General features: G+C 44.2%; 1 protein-coding gene across 2 annotated transcripts in view; it reads left to right on the forward strand.

Annotated features, from left to right (window-relative positions):
• cdk19 (cyclin-dependent kinase 19) overlaps positions 1–26161 on the forward strand; it is a 269271-nt gene that overhangs the window by 130750 nt on the left and 112360 nt on the right. For both annotated transcript variants that reach the window (XM_041187628.1, XM_041187629.1), the window contains one exon: positions 23796–23939. In XM_041187628.1, the coding sequence (XP_041043562.1) occupies positions 23796–23939 (144 nt within the window). The remainder of the gene's footprint in view (positions 1–23795; positions 23940–26161) is intronic.

The following is a 26161-nucleotide window of genomic DNA, read 5'->3' on the forward strand; positions in this document are numbered from 1 at the left end:
CAGGGAGACAATAGCCTGTAAAGATACTGCGATACTGTGATTCTTGGGAGTTTATTGATAATAATGAACAGTATGTACAAGTGATTAAAACCCATGCCCAGGTTGTGCAATTACTTTTACGTAACTTTCCTAACCCTGCTGCTACGTCTTGGTGCTTCTCAGCCACCCACAGCGGAGGTGGAGGCAGCCTGCTGACTGCTATGCCCTGTCTGTGATGATCTTAGCGGGCGTCCTTTGGAGGGCTGAGACCTGGTGGGCCCCGGCTTGCTTTTGGGATCCTGCTGTGTGACAGTGGCACCCTCCTCGGCCTGTGGAGCTGGGGCAGCTAAGGTCACAGGAAGAGGGGCTTCAGATTGGCCGGACACCCCCAGCGTCACCTGGATGGATGACCCCGGCAGGTAAACCTTTTGATCCTCCTCCCCATGGGTGCACGAGGGCCCCTGGCTGACTCCTTGAGGAGAAGGGGGCAACTGGGTGAGATCAAGCTGCCCCGCACCCCTCTCGCATACAGACTGTTGAAGGCCAACAGTATGAGTGATGGAATTCAGTCCACGCAGCAGTGTAGGAGTGATGTCCTGGACCAAGATCTCCATGGCAGCCTCCATCTTACCAGTGTTGACCTCAGTGCATTGGCATGCCAGTGCCATCACTTCACCCTGAAAGTGGACGGTCTCCTGCATTGTGCCTTGCTATCTGAGGAGTGCAGCAGACATTCCTTCCTGATGTTTCCAAGCTTGCCTTTGCAGCTCCAGCAACTGTGACATGACCGAGTGCAGAGGCTCGTCATATGACTCGGACTAAGCAATTTTCTGGCCTCCAGCAGTCCTCTTGAGTGCCAGACATCTGGGAAGACCCTGTTGCCGCCTGCTGTGGATCAGACAGTGTGATGTGCTCACCAAATTGTGATCCCGAGGCTACTGTAAAGCTAGGTCCCAACCGAGGTGTGTGTCTCTGCGCTGGTGTGGAGGAGTGCTGTGATGGGACTTCAAGGACGGTGCCCCCAGATTCCTCTTCAGAGGTTTCTTTGGGGCTTGATTGGAGACCCTCGGTCATGGACTCCATCGACTGTTTCCCAGGTGTGCCTGTGGAAGCAAGGAGAGATAATTAGTGCATGGCAGTCGCCTATGAAACAGGACACGTCATTCACAACATGGTTGTCTGGTGGATGTTGCACTGCTGGACCCTCACTTGGCAGAGCACCGCTGACCTCACCGTCAGCACAGGAATGGTCCACATCCTTGCTGGCCAGCTGGATGGCTCTGTTTTCAAAATCCATGAGGACCTTGATTTCAGGCATTCCTCCACCGGTCTGCAACCTCTCTCTCTTGTTGTGTAACAGCTTGTTCTGCATGAATAGATGGAAAGAGTGTAAGCAGGATGCCTGCCAGACCAGATGATAAGTATGCCTGGATATGTGTGGGTGGTGAGTGGTCCCATGGATGGGACGAGGACAATAAAAGTGTGTGTGAGAGAGTGAATGATGATGTCCCTTGAACAGGCAGTGAGTGAGGGCCCTGTGAATGTGTGATTGGTTTGTGAGTGTGAGAGTTGAGAGTGATAAGAGTGACTGACTGGCGGAATGGAGGAGATCATTCACCCTCTTGCGGCACTGGGTGGCTGTCCTCTTTTGAAGGACACCGCTGCCACCGCCTCCCAGGCCAGATTAGTGAGGTTTCTGCCCATCCTGTGGCCAGAGCTGGGGTAGAGGACATCATGGCGAGTTTCCACAGCATCCAAATGGCACTCGAGGGATGTGTCATTGAACCTGGACACTGCAATCTTTTTGCTTTTTGGGGCCATGGTTTCTTTGCAGCAGTTCTGGGCTGGAAGTACTGAGAGTGTGCGCGTGGCTGGACTTTAAATATGGCGCCCAGTGTGATGAAACGGAGAGGTAATGGTGTGGCAGGCGAATGAGACCCCGCCTGCAATGGAAATGACGTTTCCTGAGAATGCATAATTAATGCGGCGGGTTTGGGACAATATGGTGTGAAAAGCTGGCGGGTAAAATGTCTTTTTACCTGCCTGTTACCGCGCTTAGTACAAATCTGGGACGGTTCCACCCATTATATTTATTTTCTCAAAGGGTCTAAGTTTGTCTTTTTAATTTTTATTTTGGTGCATTATTTAGCATTTTGGAGTAGACTTGTTTGTAGATATGTGTATGTCTCATAATAGTCTCTCTTTTTGTAACCACTCTGTTCTGAGATGTGTTCTTTTACATTGGACTCTAGTCGTGGGACTTGGCTCATAGACAGACTGCAGTCACACTTTGGCATCTGCTTAACACTTGTTTATTAGTACTACTTCTAAACAAGTGTTGCTCCTAGACATGATACCTCCCTATCTCTTTCTCTCTCTCTCAAGAGGGAGAGAGAGTCTGACACATGACTGACTGATGTCAGTGGTACATCATCATCTACTTCATAAATTAACATATCTCTTCTGTTAACTACACCTCCCCCAAGCTTACTATCCTATTTTTAACAACAACTTGACATTATATTGTTATGATGTGGCAGATGATGTGTGCCAGGCAGACCAAATCCACAAGGAAAACTTGGCTGTGCTATTACAATGGTTTTGCAACTTGTACTTATTCGAGATGCATACGCTCAATTCAGAAGTAATAAATCCACCAAAACTTTGAGATTTAAAACATTAAAATAAAAATATTTATTAACAAAATAAAAGATGTCAAGCACATACATAAGACTACAATTTCTACTATAGTAACTCCTAAAACTCCTAATTAACCTGATTCCCAGCTACATTCCCTTTAAGGCAACGGTCCACAATAGATTTTAGATTTAAAACAAACTCAGCAAGTTAACACAATACCCAGGATAGTGGAATTCCAAATGGCCTATCTCCAGCTTCAGTTTCGTTAGGTAGCAGACTTACGCACAAATGCTGGAGGCTTCATTAAGGCTATTTCACACACTCTGGTTAGACTTTACATGGCCTTCTAACACGTAACCTCTCGTTCTCCTTTATATATGTTTCTCTCTTTTTATATGTAAATTCTATTGTTCCATATGTCTTTGAAACTGTATCTTCCTCATAATATAAAAACTTTAATGTTGCCACTATATATTGTCAGTAACCGCTGGGACAAATAAACACATTCCTTAGCCTTGCTTATCCGGCTAGTTGTAAACAGACTAAGATTCCTTTGAAATCCAAATATCGCTTCATTTATCTAAAAATGCAAATTCTCTTCACACCTTACATGCTAAGCCAGGATCCATGTTTATCTTTAGCATGTTAAGCACCTAGCTTCTTTTCATGATTTAAAGCTTGCAGTCTGCTTGACTACAACATGTAATTAAATCTCACACAACTATACTTACCCCTATAAACCGATTTCACAATGAACCAAAAAAATTATGAAAAAATGTTAGTTTCATGACAATATCTTTAACTATTTACCTTGCATTTCTGTGACTCCCTTTTTACAACTACAGATTCTAGCGAACTTCAACTCCTACACTTCCCCTCCCCAAGTGGCATTCAATCTCCCACAGTATTCTCGGCTGTTAGAGAAGGCGCCTTGGTGACATGAGAGCTTCCTTCAGCATCTGGTAGGACATCATCATCTGCAGAATATGACAACACTTTAGAAGCATTGCTGTCAGCATTGTTGGGAAGCAGAGTGTAGGTTTCAGGATGACTGAACTGCAAGGTCAATGAAGACTTTTCATCGAAAGACTGATCCAAAAGAGAAAACTGAAGTGAATTGACCTTTTGACCCTCTGGGATTAGAAGAGAAGGACTCCAGACACTCTGAGGAACTTGTTGCTCCCACAAAGCACCCAGGGAGAGAGCGTCAGAAGCGGAATGATGTTCAACTCCACTGTTGTATCAATGACTGAAAAGGCATTGAAGATCTAAGGTTTCAACTAACTTAGACACTGAAGGATAAAAACGACCAAATTCCTGTAAGACTGTCAGGAAAAGAAGAGATGGTTTCCCAATGATATTTCGGGAGGACTGTCTATTTTCTGTAGGCCTTGGTAAGAGAGCCACACCTCCCTCTGTATGAAGTTATTCCACTGTGGGCAATGGGAAGAATTGTTGAGGATATGGAGACAAGACAGCATCATCATCTGCAATGAGACGAATTTCCTACAGACAACTAACTCAGGGACAAGAACGCTGTACAGGATTCTGCAGCTTCAGAAGTGCTAAAGATTCTGCCGCTCTGAAGAGAAGACGACATTCAGCTAGGACTGAAAATGGGTGGCAATTGACTTTCACCCCTGGATGGTACCAGCTCTTGCACAGTGTGATCCTCTATGGACTCTGACCTGGACTCAGGCAAGGCATCCTCTGTGGAAGACTCTTCATGGACAACAGGAAATAAACTCGGCAATACATTGGTAGATTCAGTGGAACCAAGATCTGAAATCTGCTTAGCCACTAAAAACACAGCTGACTCTCCTTAAAAGACAACAGAGACTTCATACGGTGCATTCATCAACTGGAAAGAAGAATCATCCTGGAGGTCCTCAATTTCCAAAAGATCATTCAGCATTGCAAGGGATTCTTCTTCATCACTTTCTAGAAAAAGTCAATTCAGGTCCAACAGGTCATCATGGGGATGGTCATCGTCTGTATCTGCCACCTCTGGCCTTACTTTGTGAAGAACTGAGAGATTCATAACGTAATCTCTGCCTGGCATCTAGTGGATGGAGTGAAAGAAGGAACTTACTGCCGATTTTATAAACTTCCTCAGTGTCTGAAGCTGAATCTCCACTGCTTCTAAGTAAAAGGTTGAAGATTGTTGCATGAAAAAGAGTGAGTGTTCAAATGATGAGCATCATCTGGTTTTTCTAGGATTCCTAGAAGTATGCCAACATCGCCACTAAATAAGGATATACGTTGATTGTGAAGAACATAGTGAGAATCAACGATCTGTTGCCCCTTGTTGTGAAGAGGAGCAATAATCCTGGCTTTGGAAGGTCTATGCCGACTGGACCTTGTAATTTGATGTCTGATGGATGAAGCCAGTCGAGGTCATCTGCTAATATACTGCAGCTCCAGTATCAATTTTAAAAGCAACATTGAAGCCTTGAACCTGGACTGTAACTGACCAGTAGTCTGGAGTAAGATTATCAGCTTCCCCTAGGAGCACTGTAATTTTGTCTTTTTCTTGACTTTCCATTTTTTGGAAGGAATGTATTTCATAGATAGGCTCTGGTCTTCGACTTTGATTAAATTATTGGGTTCGCAGAAATGCTTGAAATGACCAGTTTTGCCACATTGAAAGCATTCCGCACTCCCGTATGGACAGTTCTGGCATCTATGCTAGGTTTTCGCGCCACAACGCAAACATCTGAAAATGGTTGCCAGCGTGGATTTTTCCGCCCTTTTACCTGGTTTGGCGGGCTTTCTTCTGAGTGGGCCACTGTCACGGGCCTATCCAATCTACAGGATCATATGAAACCTTGGAGTCACCCCAAAGTATAACCCAATTAAATACTCTAAGCTCGGCCTGCCTCACGTGCTGGACCGTTTGATCCAAAATAAGGTCATCTTTGGTCTGTAGAAAGTCAGAGCTTTTCATCCCGGACACCCATGACCATGCAATCACAGATTAGCTCATCCCTCAGTGCCTGGTATCTGCAAGAACCATTTAGGTGATATAAGTTGGTTAGAAGTAATTCTGTGGATTCCCTAGGTCATTGTGACTGCTGGTTAAAACTGCTCGTTCAATTACTAAGTTCTGCTTCAGGCTGAAATAAGTGCCAAAGGCTTTAAGAATGGACTCAAAGTCCATGGTGGATGCCTCCACACACTGCTTTAGGAGAACACTGTCTGCTGCTGGACCTAATACAGAGAGAAAGGAACTAACTTGAAGCTTTTGCTTCTTTTCATGAAGGCCTGATGCTGTTTGGTCCCGGAGAAATAGCGTTTCCATAACTCCGACTGCTGGCTTCTCTGTGAGCCCTCGAAGCAGTCAAACAGACGGGTCAAGGGCAGGGACTGCTCACCAGGTACGCTCATCATTACCTCTCATCAGTGTGCCTCCTTCTCGCACCGAATTTTTACAAGCTGCTTTCAAAGGTTTCTGTGGTTTCTTCAATAAAACTGATGCATTTTTTACATCGATGTCTCCATGGCTGCATCATGTTCTGAGATGTATTCTCCTATCTTGGACTCTAGTCGTACTTTGGTATCTGTCTTACATTTGTTTATTAGTGCTACTTCCAAACAGGTTACATTGCTTCTAGGCATAATTCAAACTTCTCTCACAGAGTCTTACATATGATTGACTGATATCAGTAGTACATCATCATCATTGTCATACATTAGCATACCTATCTGTTAACCTTTTATGCTGCACACTCAGCCCCCCCCATTTTTGTTTGGCTTGTCCACTGATGATAACTTGGTTGTCTCTGCAAGATGCTCGACATTCTGTTTTACACATGCTTTTTAAAAAATCTTTTTAAGATTCAAGATGGCCCTGTGTGCTTAGAATTTTGAAACAGCTCTAATATGTGTATTAAATTACATCTCAGGAATGAAGAATTTTAATTTGTTTGCATTTGTTCATTTTATTTGGTCTGTAGATAATTTGGCTGACTAGGTTTTGCTAGTGGAACCAGAACATGCTTAGTTTGTTATTACCATCTATTAGTCACTGGTCCGTGAAAACTAAATAAAAGCTTCACCTTGATTCAGGATCTCAAAATTGCATGACTTTTCTAGTCTCCATAACCTCAGTCTTGAGGCTGCTAAAAATTAGTTCTTTGAGGTTGCTGATTTTACGTACTGAGCACGTTTTAACCTGATCGAAGCCTACTGTAGAGTACTGTTCAGTTATCTGTTACTTGTGTCAATTCAGGGACTCATGAATATGAACATACCAAATAGGAGCAGAAGTAGGCCATTCGGCCCTTCGAGCCTGCTCCATCATTCAATAAGATCATGGCTCATCTGTTTGTGTTTCAAGTTCCACATTCCCATCTACCCCTGCTAACCTTTGATTCCGTTAGCTAACAAGAATCTATCTATATAAAAACAAAAAAACCGCGGATGCTGGAAATCCAAAACAAAAACAGAATTACCTGGAAAAACTCAGCAGGTCTGGCAGCATCGGCGGAGAAGAAAAGAGTTGACGTTTCGAGTCCTCATGACCCTTCGACAGAACTTGAGTTCGAGTCCAAGAAAAATCTACCTCTGTCTTAAAAATATTCAATGACCCCGCTTCCACCACCTTCTGAGGCAGAGTCCCAAAGTCACACAACTCTCTGAGAGTAAAAATTTCTTCCCATCTCTATCCTAATGTTAAAACAGTGCCCCCTAGCTCTGGACTCACCCACAAGAGGAAACATCCTCTTCATCTCCATCTTGTCAATACTGATCAGGATCTTATGTACTTCAATCAAGTCACCCCTCACTCTTCTAAACCCCAGTGGAAACAAGTCCCATCCGTCCAACCTATCCTCATAAGACAACCTACTCATTCCAGGTATCAATCTAGTAAACCTTCTCTGATTCGCCTCCAACACATTTACATTCTTCCTTAAATAAGGAGACCAAAACTGCACATAGTATTTGCGATGTGCAAATACGCTTACTCAGCCTATCTATATCCATTTGCAAACTCCTTAGGTCTTCTTCACAACACACTTTTCCATCTACCTTTGGGTTACCTGCAAATTTAGCTACCATGCCTTCACTCCCCTCATCTAAGGCATGGATGTAAATTGTAAAAAGCTAAGGCCCCAGCACAGAGTCCTGCAAGATTCCACTTGTAACATCCTGCCAATCAGAAAAAGACCCATTTATGCATATTCTTTATTTTCTGCCAGCCAGCCAATCTTCTATCCTTGCTAATGTATTATCCCCACACCATGAACTTTTATTTTCCGCACTAACCTTTGATGAGGCATTTTATCACATGTCTTCTGGAAATTTAAGCACAGTACATCCACCGCTTCCCCTTTATCCACAGCACATGTGACTCCCTCAAAGAACTCCAATAAGTTGGTTAAACATGATTTCCCTTTTACAAATCCATGTTGACTCTGCCTGATTGCCTTGAATTTTTCCAAGTGCCCTGCTATAACATCTTTAATAATAACTTCTAACGTTTTCCCTATGGTAGATGTTAGGCTAACTGGCCTAGAGTTTCCAGCTTTCTGTCTCCTTTTTTAAATAAAGGAGTTATATTTGCTATTTTCCAAACTAATGGAACCTTCCCCGAATCTAGGGAATTTTGGAAAATCAAAAACAGTTCATCAACTGATGGTGGCAGCCTCTCCTTCATCCATTCGCCATTGACACTGACCTTGTCCAGTGCCATGATGACAGAAACTCCTCCTGCCACTCAGCAGGAGTCTTCCATCATGGCGGAACACTCGAGGCATCAGCTGCACAGAGGCCGACTGCCAAAGTCATCCAGGGTAAGGGGTGAATCATGTCAGGCGCCTCTCTCTAGTGCTGCTGCAAATGGTGGGGGAGCACTGTGCTGGAGCACACGGAAAGGTGCTAAGAAAACTCGACCATAGTCACCAAGTGTACTCCAGCAAGAGTTCAGGAGATAAAACAGCGGGAGGGTAGAGACAGTTGGGAGATTGAAAACAGCGCGAGTACAGAAACATCAATTTCTAAACAAGCACAGGGAAAGTAAGAATTTATAGGCACAGGAGAGGGAGCTGATTTGTGAGTAAGGGCGAAGAATTTCCACTTTCTATTAATCGCCAGGTTTTAGTTAATTGTACATGAGTAAAGTTAAAATAAGTAAAAGTAACTAAAGTTTAAGTAAAAAAAAATTTAAAAGTTTAAGGTTAAGTCATGGCAGGACAGCTCAGTCAAGCGGAATGCCCGTCCTGTGGCATGTGGGGAGTTGTGGACCCTTCTCGTGACACAGACGAGCCCATGTGCAGGAAGTGTCACTGGTTGCACAAGCTTGAGCTCTGCATTTCAGAGCTTGATCAGTGACTGGAGTCACTGAGGTGCATCTGTGAGGCAGAGAACTACATGGATAACACGTTCAGAGAGGTGGTCAGACCGCAGGTTCGGAGTAAGCAGGCAGATACGGAATGGGTGACCACCAGGCAGTCCAAGAGAAACAGGCAGGTAGTGCACGAGTCCCCAGAGGTCCCGCTTATTAACCAGTTTTCCATCCTGGATATTGGTGAGGACGGTGGATCCTTGGCACCCGTGGCACCACGGGTGGCCCAGCTGTACAGGAGGGGAGGAAGAAGAGTGGAAGGGCAGTACTGATAGGGGATCCTTTAGTTAAGGGAGCAAACAGGTGTTTCTGTGGCTGTCAATGTGACTCCAGGGTGGTTTGTTGCCTCCCTGGTGCTAGGGTCCAGGATGTCACAGAACAGCTCCAGGACATTCTTGTGGGGGAGGGCGAACAGCCAGAGGCTGTGGTTCTCATTGGTACTAACGACATAGGTAGGAAGGGGGATGTGATCCTGCAGTATGAATTTAGGGAGATTGGTAGAGAATTAGCAAGCAGGACCTCTAAAGTAGCAATCTCTGGATTACTCCCAGTTCCACGTGCAGGTGAGTATAGAAATAGGAAGATAAGACAGATGAATGCATGGCTGGAAAGATGGTGCAGGAAGGAGGGCTTTAGATTCCTGGGACACTGGGACTGGCTCTGGGGGAGATGGCACTGCACAAGCCGGATGGGTTGTACCTGAACAGAGCTGGGACTCAGTTCCATGCTAGTGCTGTTAAGGATGGTGTAAACTAACTCAGCAGGGGTGTGGGAACCAAGAGAGAATATTAGAAAGTAATACCAGGGTGCACAGAATGCTGGGAGAGGCAGATAGCACTAAAATAGAGAATAGTAAGCTAATAGATGGAGTTGGAGTAAGGGAACAAGTAATGAAGTCTAAATCAGGATTACACTGCATGTACGGGAACGAATGGAGTATAGTTAATAAAATGGGGGAGTTCCAGTCACAGATTGCCTTGTGGGATTATGATATTGCGGCGATAACAGAGACCTGGCTTAAGGAAGGGCAGATCTGAGTGCTCAATATTTCTGGTTACAAGGTGTTCAGAAAAGATAGGAAAGAGAAAAAAGGAGGAGGGGGTAGCGTTTTTGGTTAAGGAGAGTATTACAGTATTGAAGAAAGAGGATAGCCGGGATTTTCCAGCCCCATCGTGGGCGGGACCCGCCATGGCCGAGGTGGCTCCCCAGCCAGAAGTCCATTGACTTGTGGCGGGACCGGAAGATCATGGCGGTGGGCGGGTGCGGAAAATCCCACCAATGTATCAGAGCATTCAAGGACAGAATTAATTTGGCTAGAGCTAAGAAATAGGAAGGGTGCTATTACATTGCTCGATGTAATGTACAGATGACCAGCTGGTGGGAAGGATATAGAGAAACAAATCTGCAAGGAAATTACAGAGAGGTATAAACATTGTAGAGCAGTTATAATGGGGGCCTTTAATTACCCATTTATAGACTGGGATGGTGGTAGTGTAAGGGGCACTGAAGAACAAACACTCCTAGATTGTGTTCAGTAGAATTTCCGACAGCAGTACATGTCCAGTCCAACAGGAAAGGAGGCACTGCTAGACCTCGTCCTTGGGAATGAGATGGACCAAGTAGATCAAGTGACAGTGGGGAAACATTTCGAGGACAGTGATCATTGTATCATTAGGTTTAGGATGATAAGAGGCATGGCTAAGGCGTTAAATTAATACTTTGCATCTATCTTTACCTATGAGGCAGATGCTGCTTTGATGACAGAGGAGGAAACTCGGTCAATAAAAAGGTTTAAAATTGATAAGGAGGAAGTATTGGATAAATTGTTGGTCCTTAAAGTTGATAAAGCACCGGGACCAGATCAGATGCATCCAAGAATATTGAAGGAAGTGAGAGTGGAAATTGCAGAGGCGCTGGCAATAAGCTTTCAAGATTCTCTGGATTCAGGGGAGATGCCGGAGGACTGGAGAATTGCAAACAGTACGCCCTTGCTCAAAAAGGTTGCAAAGATCTGCCCTGCAATTATTGACCTGTCAAAGTCAGTTTAACTTCAATGGTGGGGAAACTTCTAGAAACAATTATTCAGGATATAATTAATAGTCGCATGGAGAAATGTGGATTGATTTGGAAGAGTCAACATGTTGCAGGAAAATTGTGTCTAACTAACTTGCTGGAGTTTTTTGAAGAGGTAACAGAGATGGTTGATGAGGGCAAGGCCGTTGATGCGGTGTATATGGACTTCCAAAAGGCGTTCAATACAGTGCCACACAACAGACTTGTGAGGAAAGTTATAGGACATGGAATAAAAGGGACAGTAGCAACTTGGATACAAAATTAACTGAGGGATAGGAAACAGAGAGTAGTAGTTAATGGATATTTTTTGGGCTGGAAGAAGGTTTGTAGTGGTGTTCCCCAGGGGTCAGTATTGGGATCCTTGCCTGTCCTGATATATATAAATGATCTGGATCTTGGTGTGCAGGGGACAATTTCAAAGTTTGCGGATGACACAAAACTTGGGAGAATTGTAAACTGAGGAGGACAGTATAGAACTTCAAAAGGACATTGACACATTGGTGCAGTGGGCAGATAGGTGGCAGATGAAGCTCAATGCGGAGAAGTTTGAGGTGATACATTTTGGTACAAAGAACATGGAGAGACAGTATAAAATAAAGGATATTATTTTAAAGGGTGTGCAGGAGCAGAGAGACCCGGTTGTACATGTACATAAGTCATTAAAAGGTCGCAGGACAGGTAGAGAGAGCTGTTTCGAAAGCCTACAGTATTCTGGGCTTCATTAATGGGGGCAGAGAGTACAAGACCAGGGAGGTTATGATGAATTTATATAAGACACTGGTTAGATCTCAGCTGGAGTATTGTGTACAGTTCTGGGCCACACTATAAGAAGAATGTAAATGCATTGGAGAGAGTGCAGAAGAGGTTTACGTGAATGGTTCCAGGGATGAGACATTTCAGTTATGAGGAAAGATTGGAGAAGTTGGGATTGTTTTCCTCGGAGAGGAGAAGGCTGAGAAGAGACTTGATAGAAGTGTTCAAAATCTTGAGGGGCCTGGACGAAGTAGATAGGGAGAAGCTGTTCCTGCTCGTAAAAGGATTGAGAACCAGAGGGCACAGTTTTAAAGTGTCTTGCAAAAGAAGCAAATGCGAGGTGAGAAAAAACTTTTTCACACAATGAGTAGTTAGGGTTTGGAATGCACTGCCTGAAAGTGTGGTAGAGGCAGGTTTAATTGAGGCATTCAAGAGGGCATTGGATGATTATTTAAATAGAAACAACATGCAGGGGTATGGGGAAAAGACAGGAGATTGGCACTGAGTTAGTGCCAGAGAACCGGTGCAGGCATGATGGTCCAAGTGGCCTCCTTCTACACCGTAACAATTCTGTATTTCTGTAATACTGCAAATCCAAGCACAGCACAGTTTTAGGCTCCCCTTTATCCACAGCACATTACTCCTTCAAAGAACTCTAATAAATTGGTTAAATATGATTTCCCTTTCACAAAACCATGCTGACTCTTCCTGATTACCTTGTGTTTTTTTATGTGCTCAGCCATAATCTCTTTAATAATCGATTCAAATACCTTCCCCACAACAGGCATCAAGCTAACTGGCCTATAGTTTCCTGTTTTCTGCCTCTCTCCATTCTTAAATAGAGGGCTTATTTTTGCTACTTTCCAGTCTGATGGAACCTTTCCAAAATGTTTTGCTGAGTTTCTTTCTGTAACAGTAAATTATCTTTTGCAAAGCTTAATGTACAAAAATATGTTATTTAACATAAAAATGGACTTAGGTTCACAAGACAATGAAAAGAGCATCTTTATTTCTTCATTCATGGGATGTTACTGACTAGGCCAGCATTTATTGCCCATCCCTAATTGCCCTTGAGATAGTGGTGGTGAGCTGCCTTCTTGAACCGCTACAGTACATGTAGTGTAGGTACACCCAGAGTGCTGTTAAGGAGGGAGTTCCAGGATTTTTACCCAGTGATTGTGAAGGAACTGTGACTGACTCAGTGACAGTGAAGGAACGGCGATATATTTCCAAGTCAGGATTTTGAGTGGCTTGGAGGGGAGCTTCAATGTGGTGGTGTTCCCATGTGTCTGCCACCTTTGTCTTTCTAGATGATTGTGGTCATGTGTTTGAAAGATGCTTCCTAAGGGGGCTTGCTGAGTTCCTGTAGTGCATCTTGTAGATGGTACACACTGCTGCCACTGTGCATCAGGGATGGAGGGAGTGAATGTTTGTGGATGGGGTGCCAATCAAGTGGGCTGCCTTGTCCTGGATGGTGTCAAGCTTCTAGAATGATGCTGGAACTGCAGACGTCCAGGCGAGTGGAGAGTATTCCATCACACTCCTGGATTTGTGCCTTGTAGATGGTGGACAGGCCTTGGGGAGTCAGGAGGTGAGTTGGTTGCCACAGGATTCTTAGCCTCTGACCTACTCTTGTACCTATAGTATTTATATGGCTAGTCCAGTTTAGTTTCTGGTCATTGGTAACCCCCAGGATGTTAATAGCTGGAGATTCAACGATGGCAATGCCATTGAATGTCAAGGGGCGATGGCTAAATTCTCTCTTGTTGGAGATGGTCATTGGCTGGCACTTGTGTGGTGTGAATGTTACTTTTCACTTTTCCGCCCAAGCCTGGATATTGTCCAGGTCTTGCTGCATTTGGACATGAACTGCTTCAGTATCTGAGGAGTCAAATTGGTGCTGAACATTGTGCAATCATCAGCGAACTTTCCCACTTCTGACCTTATGATGAGAAGGAAGGTCATTGATGAAGCAGCTGCAGATGGTTTGGTCTAGGACACGACCCTGAGGAACTTCTGAAGTGATGTCCTGGAGCTGAGATGACTGACCCCCAACAACCACAACCATCTTCCTTTGTGCTAGATATGACTGCAACCAGTGGAGAATTTTCCCCTGATTCCCATTGACTCCAGTTTTGCTAGGCTTGATGCCACACTCGGTCAAATGCTGCATTGATGTCAAGGGCAGGTCATTGATTGACCCTGGCAGAACCCAAACTGAGTGCCAGTGAGCAGGTTATTGTTAAGCAAGTACTGCTTGATAGCACTGTTGATGACCCCTTCCATCACTTTAGTGATGATGAAAAGTAGACTGATGGGGTGATAATTGTCCAGGTTGGATTTGTCCTGCTTTTTGTGTTCCACATTGCTGGGTAGATGCCAGTGTTGTGGCTGTACTGGAATAGCTCTCAAGTGGATTAAGCTAATGGAATACAGGGTTTTATGACAAATGATAGGGAATATAGTAGATGGAATGCAATGTTGATACTATATAAAACCTTAGTAAGACCACAGTTAAACCACGGTGTTCAGGTTTGGGCTCTGAATAGTGGGAAGAATGATGAGGCATTGTGAATATACAATACTGATTCATTAGGATCACAGAATTACAACTACAACATAACCTCAACCTCCTTGTATTCCAGCCTATTTGAGATAAAGATTAATGTTCCATTAGCCTTATTAATTAATTTTTGTACCTATCCACTAGCTTTTAGTGATTTCTGTACTTCGACTCCTAAATCTCTTTGCCCATCTGTAGTTTCTAGCTTCTCGCCAATTTGAAAATACTCTGATCAATCATTCTTAGCTCTAAAGCAACTACCTTAAACTTTCTCAAATTGAACTCTGGCCACTATTTTGCCCACTTACTTAATCTATCAGTGTTCCTTTGCAACTTTCTCCTCCCAAAGAAACATAGAAAATAGAAGCAGGAGTAAGTCATTCAGCCCTCTGAGCCTGCTCCACCATACAATATGATAATGGCAGAACCTCTATCTCAACGCCATACTCCCACTCTTTCCCCATACCCCTCCACACCTTTAGAGCCTAGAAATCTATTTCCTTCTTAAACATGTTCAGTGACTTGGCCTCCTCAGCCCTCTGTGGTAGAGAATTCCACAGGTTCAGCACCCTCTGAGTGAAGATGTTTCTCCTCATCTCAGTCCTAAATGGCTTAACCCATTTCTTGAGATTGTGACCCCTTGTTCTAGAGCCCCCAGCCAGAGAAAACATCATTCCTGCACCCAGTCTGTCCAAGCCTGTCAGAATTTTTCCCCTCTCATTCTTGTGAAGTCCAATGAATACAGGCCTAGTCGGCCCAATCTCTCCTCATACAACAATCCTGCCATCCCAGGAATCAGTCTGGTGAATCTTCGCTGCACCCCCTCAACGGCAAGTATATTCTTCCATAGGTAAGGAGACCAAAACTGCACACAATACTTCAGGTGTGGTCTCACCAAGGCCCTGTACAGCTGCAGTAAAACATCCTTGTTCCTGCACTCAAGTCCTCTCGCAATGTAGGCCAACATACCATTTGCCTTCTTAACTACTTGCTGCACCTGCATACTTGCTTTCAGTAATTGGTGTACGGGGACACCCAGGTCCCTTTGTACATCAACATTTCCCAATTTATCACCATTTAAATAATGCTCTGCCATTCTGTTTTTTCCTACCAAAGTGGATAACTTCACACTTATCCACGTTATACTTCATCTGCCATGTATTTGCCCATTCACTCAACTTGTCTAAATCACCTTTAAGCCTCCTAAAATCCTCCTCACCACTCACATTCCCACCAAGTTCTGTGTCATCAGCAAACTTGGAAATATTACATTGGTTCCCTCATCCAAATCATTGGTATATATTGTGAATATCTGTGGCCCAAGCACTGATCCCTGCAGTAGCTCACCGCCTGCCATTTTGAAAAAGACCCATTCATTCCTACTCTCTGTTTCCTGTCTGCTAACCAATTCTCAATCCATGCCATTATATTATCCCCGATCCTATGTGCTTTAATTTTGCACACTAACCTCTTATACGGGACTTTATCAAAAGCTTTCTGAAAATCCAAATACAACACATCCACTGGCTCTCCCTTATCTATTCTGCTAGTTACCTCCTCAAAAAACTCCTGTAGGTTTGTCAAACATAATAACCCTTTGGTAAATCCATGCTGATTTTGTCTAATCCTGTTGATATTTTCTAAGTGTCCTGTTATCACATCCTTTATAATAGCCTTTAGCATTTTCCCTACTACTGAGGTTAGGCTAACCATTCTGTAATTCCCTGTTTTCTCCCTCCCTCCTTTTTTAAATAGTGGGGTCACATTTTCCACCTTCCAATCTGCCAGGACTATTCCAGAATCTACATGTCCACTATTTACCTTGCCACCTAACTCACTCTTATGAGAAAACTTAGATATACAACTCATTCCTTCATCCAAGCCACCTATAATTATAATGAAGAGCTGTGTCTCCAGTAGGTCCTAGGGGATCATCACTAATCACATACTGACAGTTTGATTATATGCCCCTTGTCCCTACTCTGTCTCCTTTTTTAAAATGAATTTATGGGATGTAGGTTTTGCTGGTGGGGCCAGCTCTTATTGCCCATCCCTAGTTGCTCTTGAGAAGGTGGTGGTGAGCTGCCTTCTTGAACTGTTGTAGTCCATGTGGTGTAGGTACACCCACAGTGCTGTTAGGAAGGGAGTTCCAGGATTTTGATCCAGTGACAGTGAATGCAGGGCAATATATTTCCAAGTCAGCATGGTGAGTGACTTGGAGCGGAAGTTCCCAGTGGTGATGTTCCCATGTATCTGCTGCCCTTGTCCTTCTAGATGGTAGTGGTTGTGGGTTTGGAATGTGCAGTCTAAAGTGCCTTGGTGAATTCCTGCAGTGCACCTTGTAGATGGTACAGACTGCTGCTACTGTGCATCAATGGTGGAGGGAGTGAATGTTTATGGGTGTGGCCAGTCAAGTGGGCTGCTTTGTCCTGACTGGTGTCAAACTTCTGAGGGTATTGTGGGAGCTGCACTCATCCAGGCAAATGGGGAGTATTCCATCGGACTCCTGACTTGTGCCTTGTAGATGGTGGACAGGCTCAGGAGGTGAGGTACTCATCACAGGATTCCTTGCCTCTGATTTGCTCTTGTAGCTACAGTATTTATATGGCTAGTCCAGTTCAGTTTCTAGTCAATGGTAACCCCCAGGATGTTGATAGCGGGGTATTCAGTGATAGTAATGCCATTGAACGTCAAGGAGCGATGGTCAGATTCTCTTGTGTTGGAGATAGTCATTGCCTGGCAATTATGTGGCGCGTATGTTAATTGCCACTTGCCAACCCAAGCCTTGATATTGTCTAGGTTTTGCTGCATTTTGGCATGGACTCCTTCAGTATCTGAGGAGTCGTGAATGGTGCTGAACATTGTGCAATCATCAGTGAACATCCCCACTTCTGTCCTTATAACGGAAGGAAGGCCTTTGATAAAGCAGCTGAAGATGGTTGGGCCGAGGACACTACCTTGAGGAACTCCTGACTGACCTCCAACAACCACAACCACCTTCCTTTGTGCTAGGTATGACCCCAACCAGCAGAGAGTTTTCCTCCGATTCCCATGACTCCGGTTTTGCTAGGGCACTTTGATGCCACACTCTGTCAAATGCTGCCTTGATGTCAAGGGCAGTCACTCTCACCTCACCCCAGGAGTTCAGCTCTTTTGTCCATGTTTGAACCAAGGCTGTAATGAGGTCAAGAACTGAGTGGCCTTGACGGAACCCAAACTGGGCGTCAGTGAGCAGGTCATTGCTAAGCAAGTGCTGCTTGATAGTACTATTGATGACCCCTTCCATTACTTTACTGATGAGTAGACTGATGGGGCAGTAATTTGCTGGGTTGGATTTGTCCTGCTTTTTGTGTAAAGGACGTACCTGGGAAATTTTCCACATTCCGGGGTGGATGCCAGTGTTGTAGCTGTACTGGAACAGCTTGGCTAGGGGCATGGCAAGTTCTGGAGCACAAGTCATTGCCAGAATATTGTCAGGGCCCATAGCCTTTGCAGTATCCAGTGCCTTCAGCCTTTCCTTGATATCACGTGGAATGAATCAAATTGGCTGAAGACTGGCATTTGTGCTGGGGATCATCCACTCGGCACTTCTGGCTGAAGATTTTAGCAAATGCTTCAGCCTCATCTTTTGCTCTGATGTGCTGGGCTCCTCCATCATTGAGGATAGGGATATTTGTGCAGCCTCCTCCTCCAGTGAGTTGTTTAATTGTCCACCACCATTCACGACTGGGTGTGGCAGGATTGCAGAGCTTAGATCTGATCCATTGGTTGTGGGATCGCTTAGCTCTATCACTTGCTGCTTATGCTGTTTGGCATGCAAGTCATTCTGTGTTATAGCTTCAACAGGTTGACACCTCATTTTTAGGTATGCCTGTTGCTCCTGGCTTGCCCTCCTGCACTCTTCATTGAATCAGGGTTGATCTCCTGGCTTGAAGGTCATGATATGAGTGGGGGGATATGCTGGGCCATGAGGTTAGAGATTGTGTTTGAGTACAATTCTGCTGCTGCCAATGGCCCACAGTGCCTCATGGATGCCCAGTCTTGAGCTGCTAGATCTATTCGAAATTTATCCCATTTGGCAGGATGGATGGTATCCTCAGTGTGACGGTGGAACTTCGTCTCCACAATGACTGTGTAATGGTTACTCCTACCAATTCCGTCATAGACAGATGCATCTGCGGTAGGTAGGTAGGTTGGTGAGGATGAGGTCAAGTATGTTCTTCCTTTGTGTTGGTTTCCTCACCACCTGCCACAGACCCAGTCTAGCAGCTATGTCATTTAGGACTCAGCCAGTAGTGGTGCTCCTGAGCCACTCTTGGTGATGGACACCAAGTCCTCCACCCAGACATTCTGCGCCCTTGCCACCCTCAGTGCTCCCTCCAAGTGTTGTTCAACATGGAGGAGCACTGATTCATCAGCAGTATGTGGTAATCAGCAGGAGGTTTCTTTGCCCACATTTGATCTGATGCCATGAGAGTTCATGGGGTCCAGAGTCAATGTTGAGGACTCCCAGGGTGACTCTCTCCCGAGTGTATACCACTGTGCCGCCATCTCTGCTTGGTCTGTTCCTGCCCTGCCAGGGCATACCCAGGGATGGTGATGGTGGTGTCTGGGACATTATCTGCAAGATATGATTTTGTGAGGATGACTATGTCAGGCTGTTGCTTCACTAGTCTGTCAAACAGCTCTCCAGTTTTGGCACTAGCCCCCAGATGTTAGTAAGGAGGACTTTGCAGGGTCAACAGGGCTGAGATTACCTTTGTTGTTTCCGGTGCCTAGGTTGATGCCAGGTGGTCCCTCCGGTTTCATTCCCTTTCTAGCAGCTTGCTAAGTCATTTCAGACGCTATTTTAAGAATCAACCATCATTGCTGTCGATCTGCAGTCACACGTAGGCCAGACTACAGTTTCTTAGTCAATCAGATGGGTTTTTATGGTCATCATTAGATTTCTAATTCCAGATTTTTATTGAATTAAAACTCCACCATGGCAGGATTCAAACCCAGGTAATCAGAGCATTACTCTGGGTCTCTGGATTATTAGCCCAGTGACAATACCACTACACCATCACCTCCTACCACCTACCTGAATCCCTAGCCAAGCCAATTGGCTTAAATTCCTTGCACTTCCACCACCTAGGGAAGGGCAAGGGTCAGCTGATCACAGGATTTTTAAAAATTCATTCATGGGATGTGGGCATTGCTGGCTAGGCCAGCATTTATTGTGAGTCCCCAATTGCCCTGGTGGTGGTGAGCTGCCTTCTTGAACCACTGCAGTCCATGTTTGTTCGAAAAATTTAATGGGTTGGGACGTGGGAAGCACTACTGCTCTTCCTGGCCCATTAGCAGTGTAATAAAGGCACAATTCAAGGATCTGACCCCATTGCCTATTCATCAGCCAGATTTCCTGGCACCTCAGCAACCCAGCCTGGATAAATTAAAAATAAGACATTAAGGGGAGATGATGGCGTAGTGGACTAGTATGCCAGAGACCCAGGGTAATGCTCTGGGGACCTGGGCTTGAATCCCGTTAAGGCAGATGGTGAAATATGAATTCAATAAAAATCTGGAATTAAAAGTCTAATGATGACCATGAAACCATTGTCAATTGTTGTAAAAGAAAAGCCCTTCTAGTTTACTAATGCCCCTTAGGGAAGGAAATCTGCCATCCTTACCTGATCTGCCTACATGTGACTCTTAAATGCCCTCTGAACAGGGGCAATTAGGGATGGACAATAAATGCTGGCCTAGCCAGCAATAAAAAAACATTAAAATGGAATCACACAACTTCCTTAAATAACTTCGTGACTAAACCGCCTCCTGAGAGTGGATTGGTTGCTTGCACCTTCCCCATTTGCTCCATCAAACTGACCTCCTTTAAAACCAGAAGTTTCGATTGTTATGTTGGTGTCTAGCTACCCCTCTCTACCAGCCCTGAGCTGGGGTTTAAAATTCACCCCAGATAATTGTATAATTTTTGAGTTCACATCCAAATATTTCCTATTCAAATCCTTTCTACTTACTATTTTCTCCACTCTTTTCAGTCTCCTAGAACCAATGAGCTTATTTGCCTATCAATCAACAACCTTTTCCCAGGCATCTAATGTCACCATGTAATTCAGCATGCAGCTGCATAGAAATAGCTGAGCTCTGCTTGATGCCTTCAACTTGCCCATGTAACTGAGATGAGAAACTCATTGTGTGGCAACTGAAAACTTATGATTTAGTTTGTAAAGTGTTTTACTAATATATTTTCTCATATGAGGGAGGGATCAGTGCTGGGAAAGGTATAATATTATATCGTCAGTAACCGTTGACCAGATCGCCCACTGTCAGTTTAGAAAAAACCTGGCCAGATGCAAATGAACTCGTATCTCCAAAATGTTGTGCCATTTGGCCAACTATGAAAAATAGAACATGAGGGGCTGTATGCTTTATATCTCCAAATCTTGAGCCTGTTCATTTGTGCTGCCTTTCTCAAATGGTGACAGTAACATCTTGATAATTTCAAAATTCCTGTTAGTTTGCTATTTTACAAATACCAGTACCTCATGATACCACTTAGTATGAGTATATCAAGCATGATGTGACAATGTTGGCCTTTTAGGCCAATGTCTTCACTAGCTACATTTATCAAGGAGCTGGGAAAGATAAAATATATTGGCCTAAGTCTTTGGATATAGGGAGTGCCCTCTGAGTCAACTTACATCACTGATGTGCCTTGGGGCTCTGAGGAACTCCCGACATACGCACATCCACGGTACTTAACATGGGAAGTTTCAAGATCTAATTGCCGGTTTTACACTGCCTACACTGCATCGCGATTCCAACAGCAGTGGGATCAGATGGCCAGAACCATGGAAAGCTGGGCTGTTTGCGCTATACTTGGTTTTTACATGGATTTACTGAGAGATGGTATAAAACCAGCAAAATTCTAAATAAATCAGCTGGAGTGTCAAAGCACTCCTTAACCCAGAGCAATGTTCAGCCACCGTCCCGGCAATGTTAACCCCCTTCACACAGTAATGTTCACCATCCCCCCCTCCACTCCCCCACCACCACATGGACAATGTTCACCTCAACCCTGGACAGCGTGAATCACTAGAACCCGAGGGCACCGCCGCAGAGCAAAGGGAAGACCTTTTAGAACAGAGATGAGGAGAAACTTCTTTAGCCAGAGAGTGGTGAATCTATGTAATTCATTGCCACAGAAGGCTGTGGAGGCCAGGTTGTTGAGTGTATTTAAGACCGAGATAGATAGGTTCTTGATTGGTAAGGGGATCAAAGGTTACGGAGAAAAGGCGGGAGAATAGGGTTGAGAAACTTATCAGCCATGGTTGAATGGCGGAGCAGACACGATGGGCTGAATGGCCTAATTTCTGCTACTATGTCTTATGGTCTTAACCTGGCAATGTTCACCTCCAGCGACCCGCAGACAGTGCTTACCCCCTCCCATATCCCCGACAGTGTTCACCCCCTCCCGAACCATGGAGAGTGCTTACCCCATCCCTTACCCCAGACAGTGCTCAACCCTCCCGCATCCCAGACAGTGATCACCCTCTCCTGCTCCCAGAGAGTGCTTACCCCTCTTGCTCCCCAGAGTGCTCACCCCCTCCTGTACCCCAAACGGTGCTCACGCCTTCCCACACCCCAGACAGTGCTCACCCCCTCCCCTGCACCCCGGACAGTGCTCACACCCTCCTGTAACCCCAACAATGCTCACCCCGTCCTACACTTCAGATGGTGCTCACCCCCACCCTCACAGATAGTGTTCACCCCATCCCTCACCTTGGACAGTGTTCACCCTCATTCCCCTCACCCACCGGGACAATGCTCACATTTCCCACACCCCCCCTCTCCCAACTTACCTTCTGGAATAAAAACAGAATTACCTGGAAAAACTCAGCAGGTCTGGCAGCATCGGCGGAGAAGAAAAGAGTTGACATTTCGAGTCCTCATGACCCTTCAACAGAACTGGTTCTGTTGAAGGGTCATGAGGACTCGAAACGTCAACTCTTTTCTTCTCCGTCGATGCTGCCAGAGCTGCTGAGTTTTTCCAGGTAATTTTGTTTTTGTTTTGGATTTCCAGCATCCGCAGTTTTTTGTTTTTATTTTTTTGTTTTTACCTTCTGGAATCCCTGGCTCATGTCCGAGCCATGTCAGAAGAGTCAGCATTGTTGGGGATTTTGTGCGGGGCTGAAGGTCAGGAAGGTGGTTGAGCGTTTTTGTGTTTACATGGAGTGAGGGGGGGATGAATGCTGTCGGTGGTGAGAGGAGGTGAATACTGTCAGGTGTGAGAAAGGGGGTCATCATTGTCAGGAGTGAGGGAAAAGGTGTGAACGGTTTCAGGGACAAGAGAGGGGTGTGAACATTGTTGGGGGTGAGGGGGGTTTGGTACTGTCGTTGGGGTGCGGTTCTGCAGTTTCAGAGGTTGACAGCCCCATTTAAAACACTATGGGCAGAACCTTCTGTTTGGTGTGCGGGGGTGGGCCCTGCATGCCAATGCATAAAATAACGCGTGGTGACATCGGGCGTGCATCCTGACTTCACCATGCTTCATTCCGATCTTTTGTTCAGTGGGTGTGCACCGGAGTCGGCTGTGCGCCCGCCAAACTGTCAAAGGCCTGTTAAGGCCGTTATTAAAACAATTAACCAAATTGAGAAAGCTGCCAGCCCAACTTTAAGGTTGGCGGGCTGGCAAAGAGCCCAGGTGGCCTTCGCATTTTTCATGAAACCTCATCCATGGTTGGGATGAGGTTTCATTAAATAAATAAAAATTTTAATGAAAATTCATAAACGTGTCCCAGCTCATGTGACACTCACATGAGGCGAAGTCTGAATAATTTTATTTTTTATTTTTTCCAGCTTTAAATCTGAACTTAATCTCCCTGAGGCCTCAGGGAGATTTCTGTGCTCTTTTGCGCACACACTGGGTGGGCCTTAATTGGCCTGCCCATGTAAAATGGCAGCATGCAGCCAATCGCGGGTGGCGATCGGCTCCATGCCTGCTCCCAACTGGCCTGCCCGATGGGGAGAAAATTCTCCCCTATGTCTGTGAACTGAAGACAAACCTTAAGAGATGTGTCTTCAGTTCATGACAAGAAAAGGAGACAAATGGCAGCGCCGGAATTATGTCCTACAATTTGCCACCCGACTGTCGCCCCTGCATCCCTACTGGTGCCAGCATCGGAAGGTGCAAAGGCTCCAGCATAAAATGATATGTGGGCAGATTAAATCGCAGTCAGTGTCAAACGCAGCCTCTCCAACACTGACCAGGAGACCTAGACCATTATTACAAAAATAACAGGTATGTTCCTTGTTTCCAGTAATTTTCTACACAATGGTAGAACTTTCAGAACAATGATAGCTAAAACATGTCATAGATCACAATGAATTTAACATTGTAATTTTCTGTCCCATTTTATTTCTTGTCCTTTATTTTAGATATTTGGGCAATTGGATGCATTTTTGCAGAACTTTTAACATCAGAACCCATCTTTCATTGCCGCCAGGAAGATATTAAAACAAGCAACCCCTTTCACCATGACCAGTTGGATCGTATTTTCAGTGTTATGGGATTTCCTGCTGGTGAGTTTGTTTAGCTGATGCAAACTATGATTTCTAGTTGGAAATAAGTTTGATGCAATTTATAATAAAACTGGCCTATCGTTCCACTAAAGCGAAGCCTGTACTGATCTGATAAGCAGAGGCACTAAAAAGAGGATACTCAATTGCTGTAGGACAATGCTGTATCAATGCACTGTGTTATGGAGTAATAGGAGACTGATTTATATGTCAAAGATTTCTAGATTAATAAATCTGACACAATCATTTGATTTTAGATTAATTTTTCCAGGTGATGTTTTATGTAGGTCAGATTCATCTAAATTTACTTACAAATCTAACCTCCTTGTTGTATGATGGAAGAGGCATGAGTTTATTATGTTTTTATCTATGAGTTTATTATACTTGTAGTAGGTTTAATTATTATTTAAATAGCCCCGCAAGCTAGAATTAAAACCTGACTCTAACACTCTGGCTGAGGACACGTTGGGGTTTTACAATGCTCTGTCAGTCAGTTGCCATATTAACATTGATTCCACAATGATTTAATAAGCTTCTGCACTTAAGCAGAAAATCAAAATATGCTGTCTTGTTTTCTTAAAATGGAAGCTCACACTGCTCTGTCAGTATGCAAAAAATACATTTGCTCTGTTCATAAACAATAAAACAATTTATTATCAATAGGACCTTGTTGATAAGAGTTCAATTAAAACATTCCTATGAAGCATTGTAACAGTTTGATTACAATAATGTTATTTAGAAAATAGCTGCTTTTTGCATGTGCTGTGGAAGAAGGCTTCACTCCCATTTGAGCCAACAGTGTCCCCATTGTCAGATCCTTTATCAGCAAATGTAAATAAACATTAGTTACAAAGTATAAGATTGAGAATGTGTCTTATACACAACACAGTGCTCTCCTTTTTGTATATAAAAGCTATTTTAAGCTATTTAAAACTGTAGCTATTTTAGTTACAATTTTGGGAGATTGGCCCCTATGAGCATCCAGTTGTGTTGACACTGTTAAATGTAGCTCACATGACCTGGTGATTGAATCACAGAGCCGAAAAAATGGACCTCTGAGTGCTCAGGGTAAGAAAGGCACATTTAATAGCTAGGAGCTGGCTCATGGACTCTGGTCCCCCTTGAATCTGAATTAAAATGGTCATCAGTATAAGCATGCCTTCATACTCCCTAACCATGATTCTTTTTATTGTATATGTGGTATTTCTTTCTTTACTAAGAATAATGAGAACCATGTACAATCACAATGACTGACAAATCAGACAGCTGTCTTCAATTTCTTGTCACAATATAGGTATGATCTTATTTGCTGCTGTTCTTGTGTTTTTTTTCTTTCTTGGCTGATTTCCTTTTTGGTATTTGGCAATGATGGTTAGGCTAATTAATAATGTAGAGACCTGTGGGGTTGGAGGACAGATTCTAGTGTGGATAAGGAATAGTTTCATGCTGAAATACAGACGGATGTTATTAATGGTAGTGATTCTGCATAGAAATCAGTTGCTAGTTGATTCCTGAAGGGATCTGCATGCCAATCATTGCCCTTTGCTTTTATAATGATCTGGATGAGGGTAATAAGGGGAATGTCAGCAAGTTCACAGGTGATGCAAAAGATGAAAAATTGGGCTCATTGGCATCTGTTGTTTGGATGGTACTAGTGGCTGTAGAGCTCCAAAATGGTGTTGGTGGTACACATGCACATTTGTGGGGTGAATTGCGCAGGATGTTATGTTGGTGAATGTGTCAACATGCAAACAGTGAGCATCTGCCGGAAATATGCAGAGCAGGTAGATCGTGATATCATTCTGTGATCATCGTATTAATCCATGAAACACTTACAACTTAATGAGATATCAGAACTGAAAGGTTATAATTAGAGAATGTCAGAAGATTAATTAATTAGTCAAAAGTTCTCGCAATTCATGAACCTTTCTTTTAGATTGGAAAAGTACATGTCACTCTACTATTTAAGAAAGGTAAGCGAGGGAAACCAGGGAATGATTGATCAGTTAGTCTGATGTCTGTTGTTGGGAGATTGCTAGAGTTTATGATTAAAGATAGTGTGCCTGAACACCTTGAAATTTTTCAGCTGATCAGAGAGTGCCAGTATGGATTTCTAAAGGATAGGTCCTGCCTGCTGAATTTGGTTTAAGTGTTTTAAAGAGGTGACTATAGTGATGGAGAGGAAAATGTCTATGGATGTTATTTATATGGACTACAGAAGTCAT

Source organism: Carcharodon carcharias, chromosome 5, assembly GCF_017639515.1.
Source record: "Carcharodon carcharias isolate sCarCar2 chromosome 5, sCarCar2.pri, whole genome shotgun sequence".
Lineage (NCBI taxonomy): Eukaryota > Metazoa > Chordata > Chondrichthyes > Lamniformes > Lamnidae > Carcharodon > Carcharodon carcharias.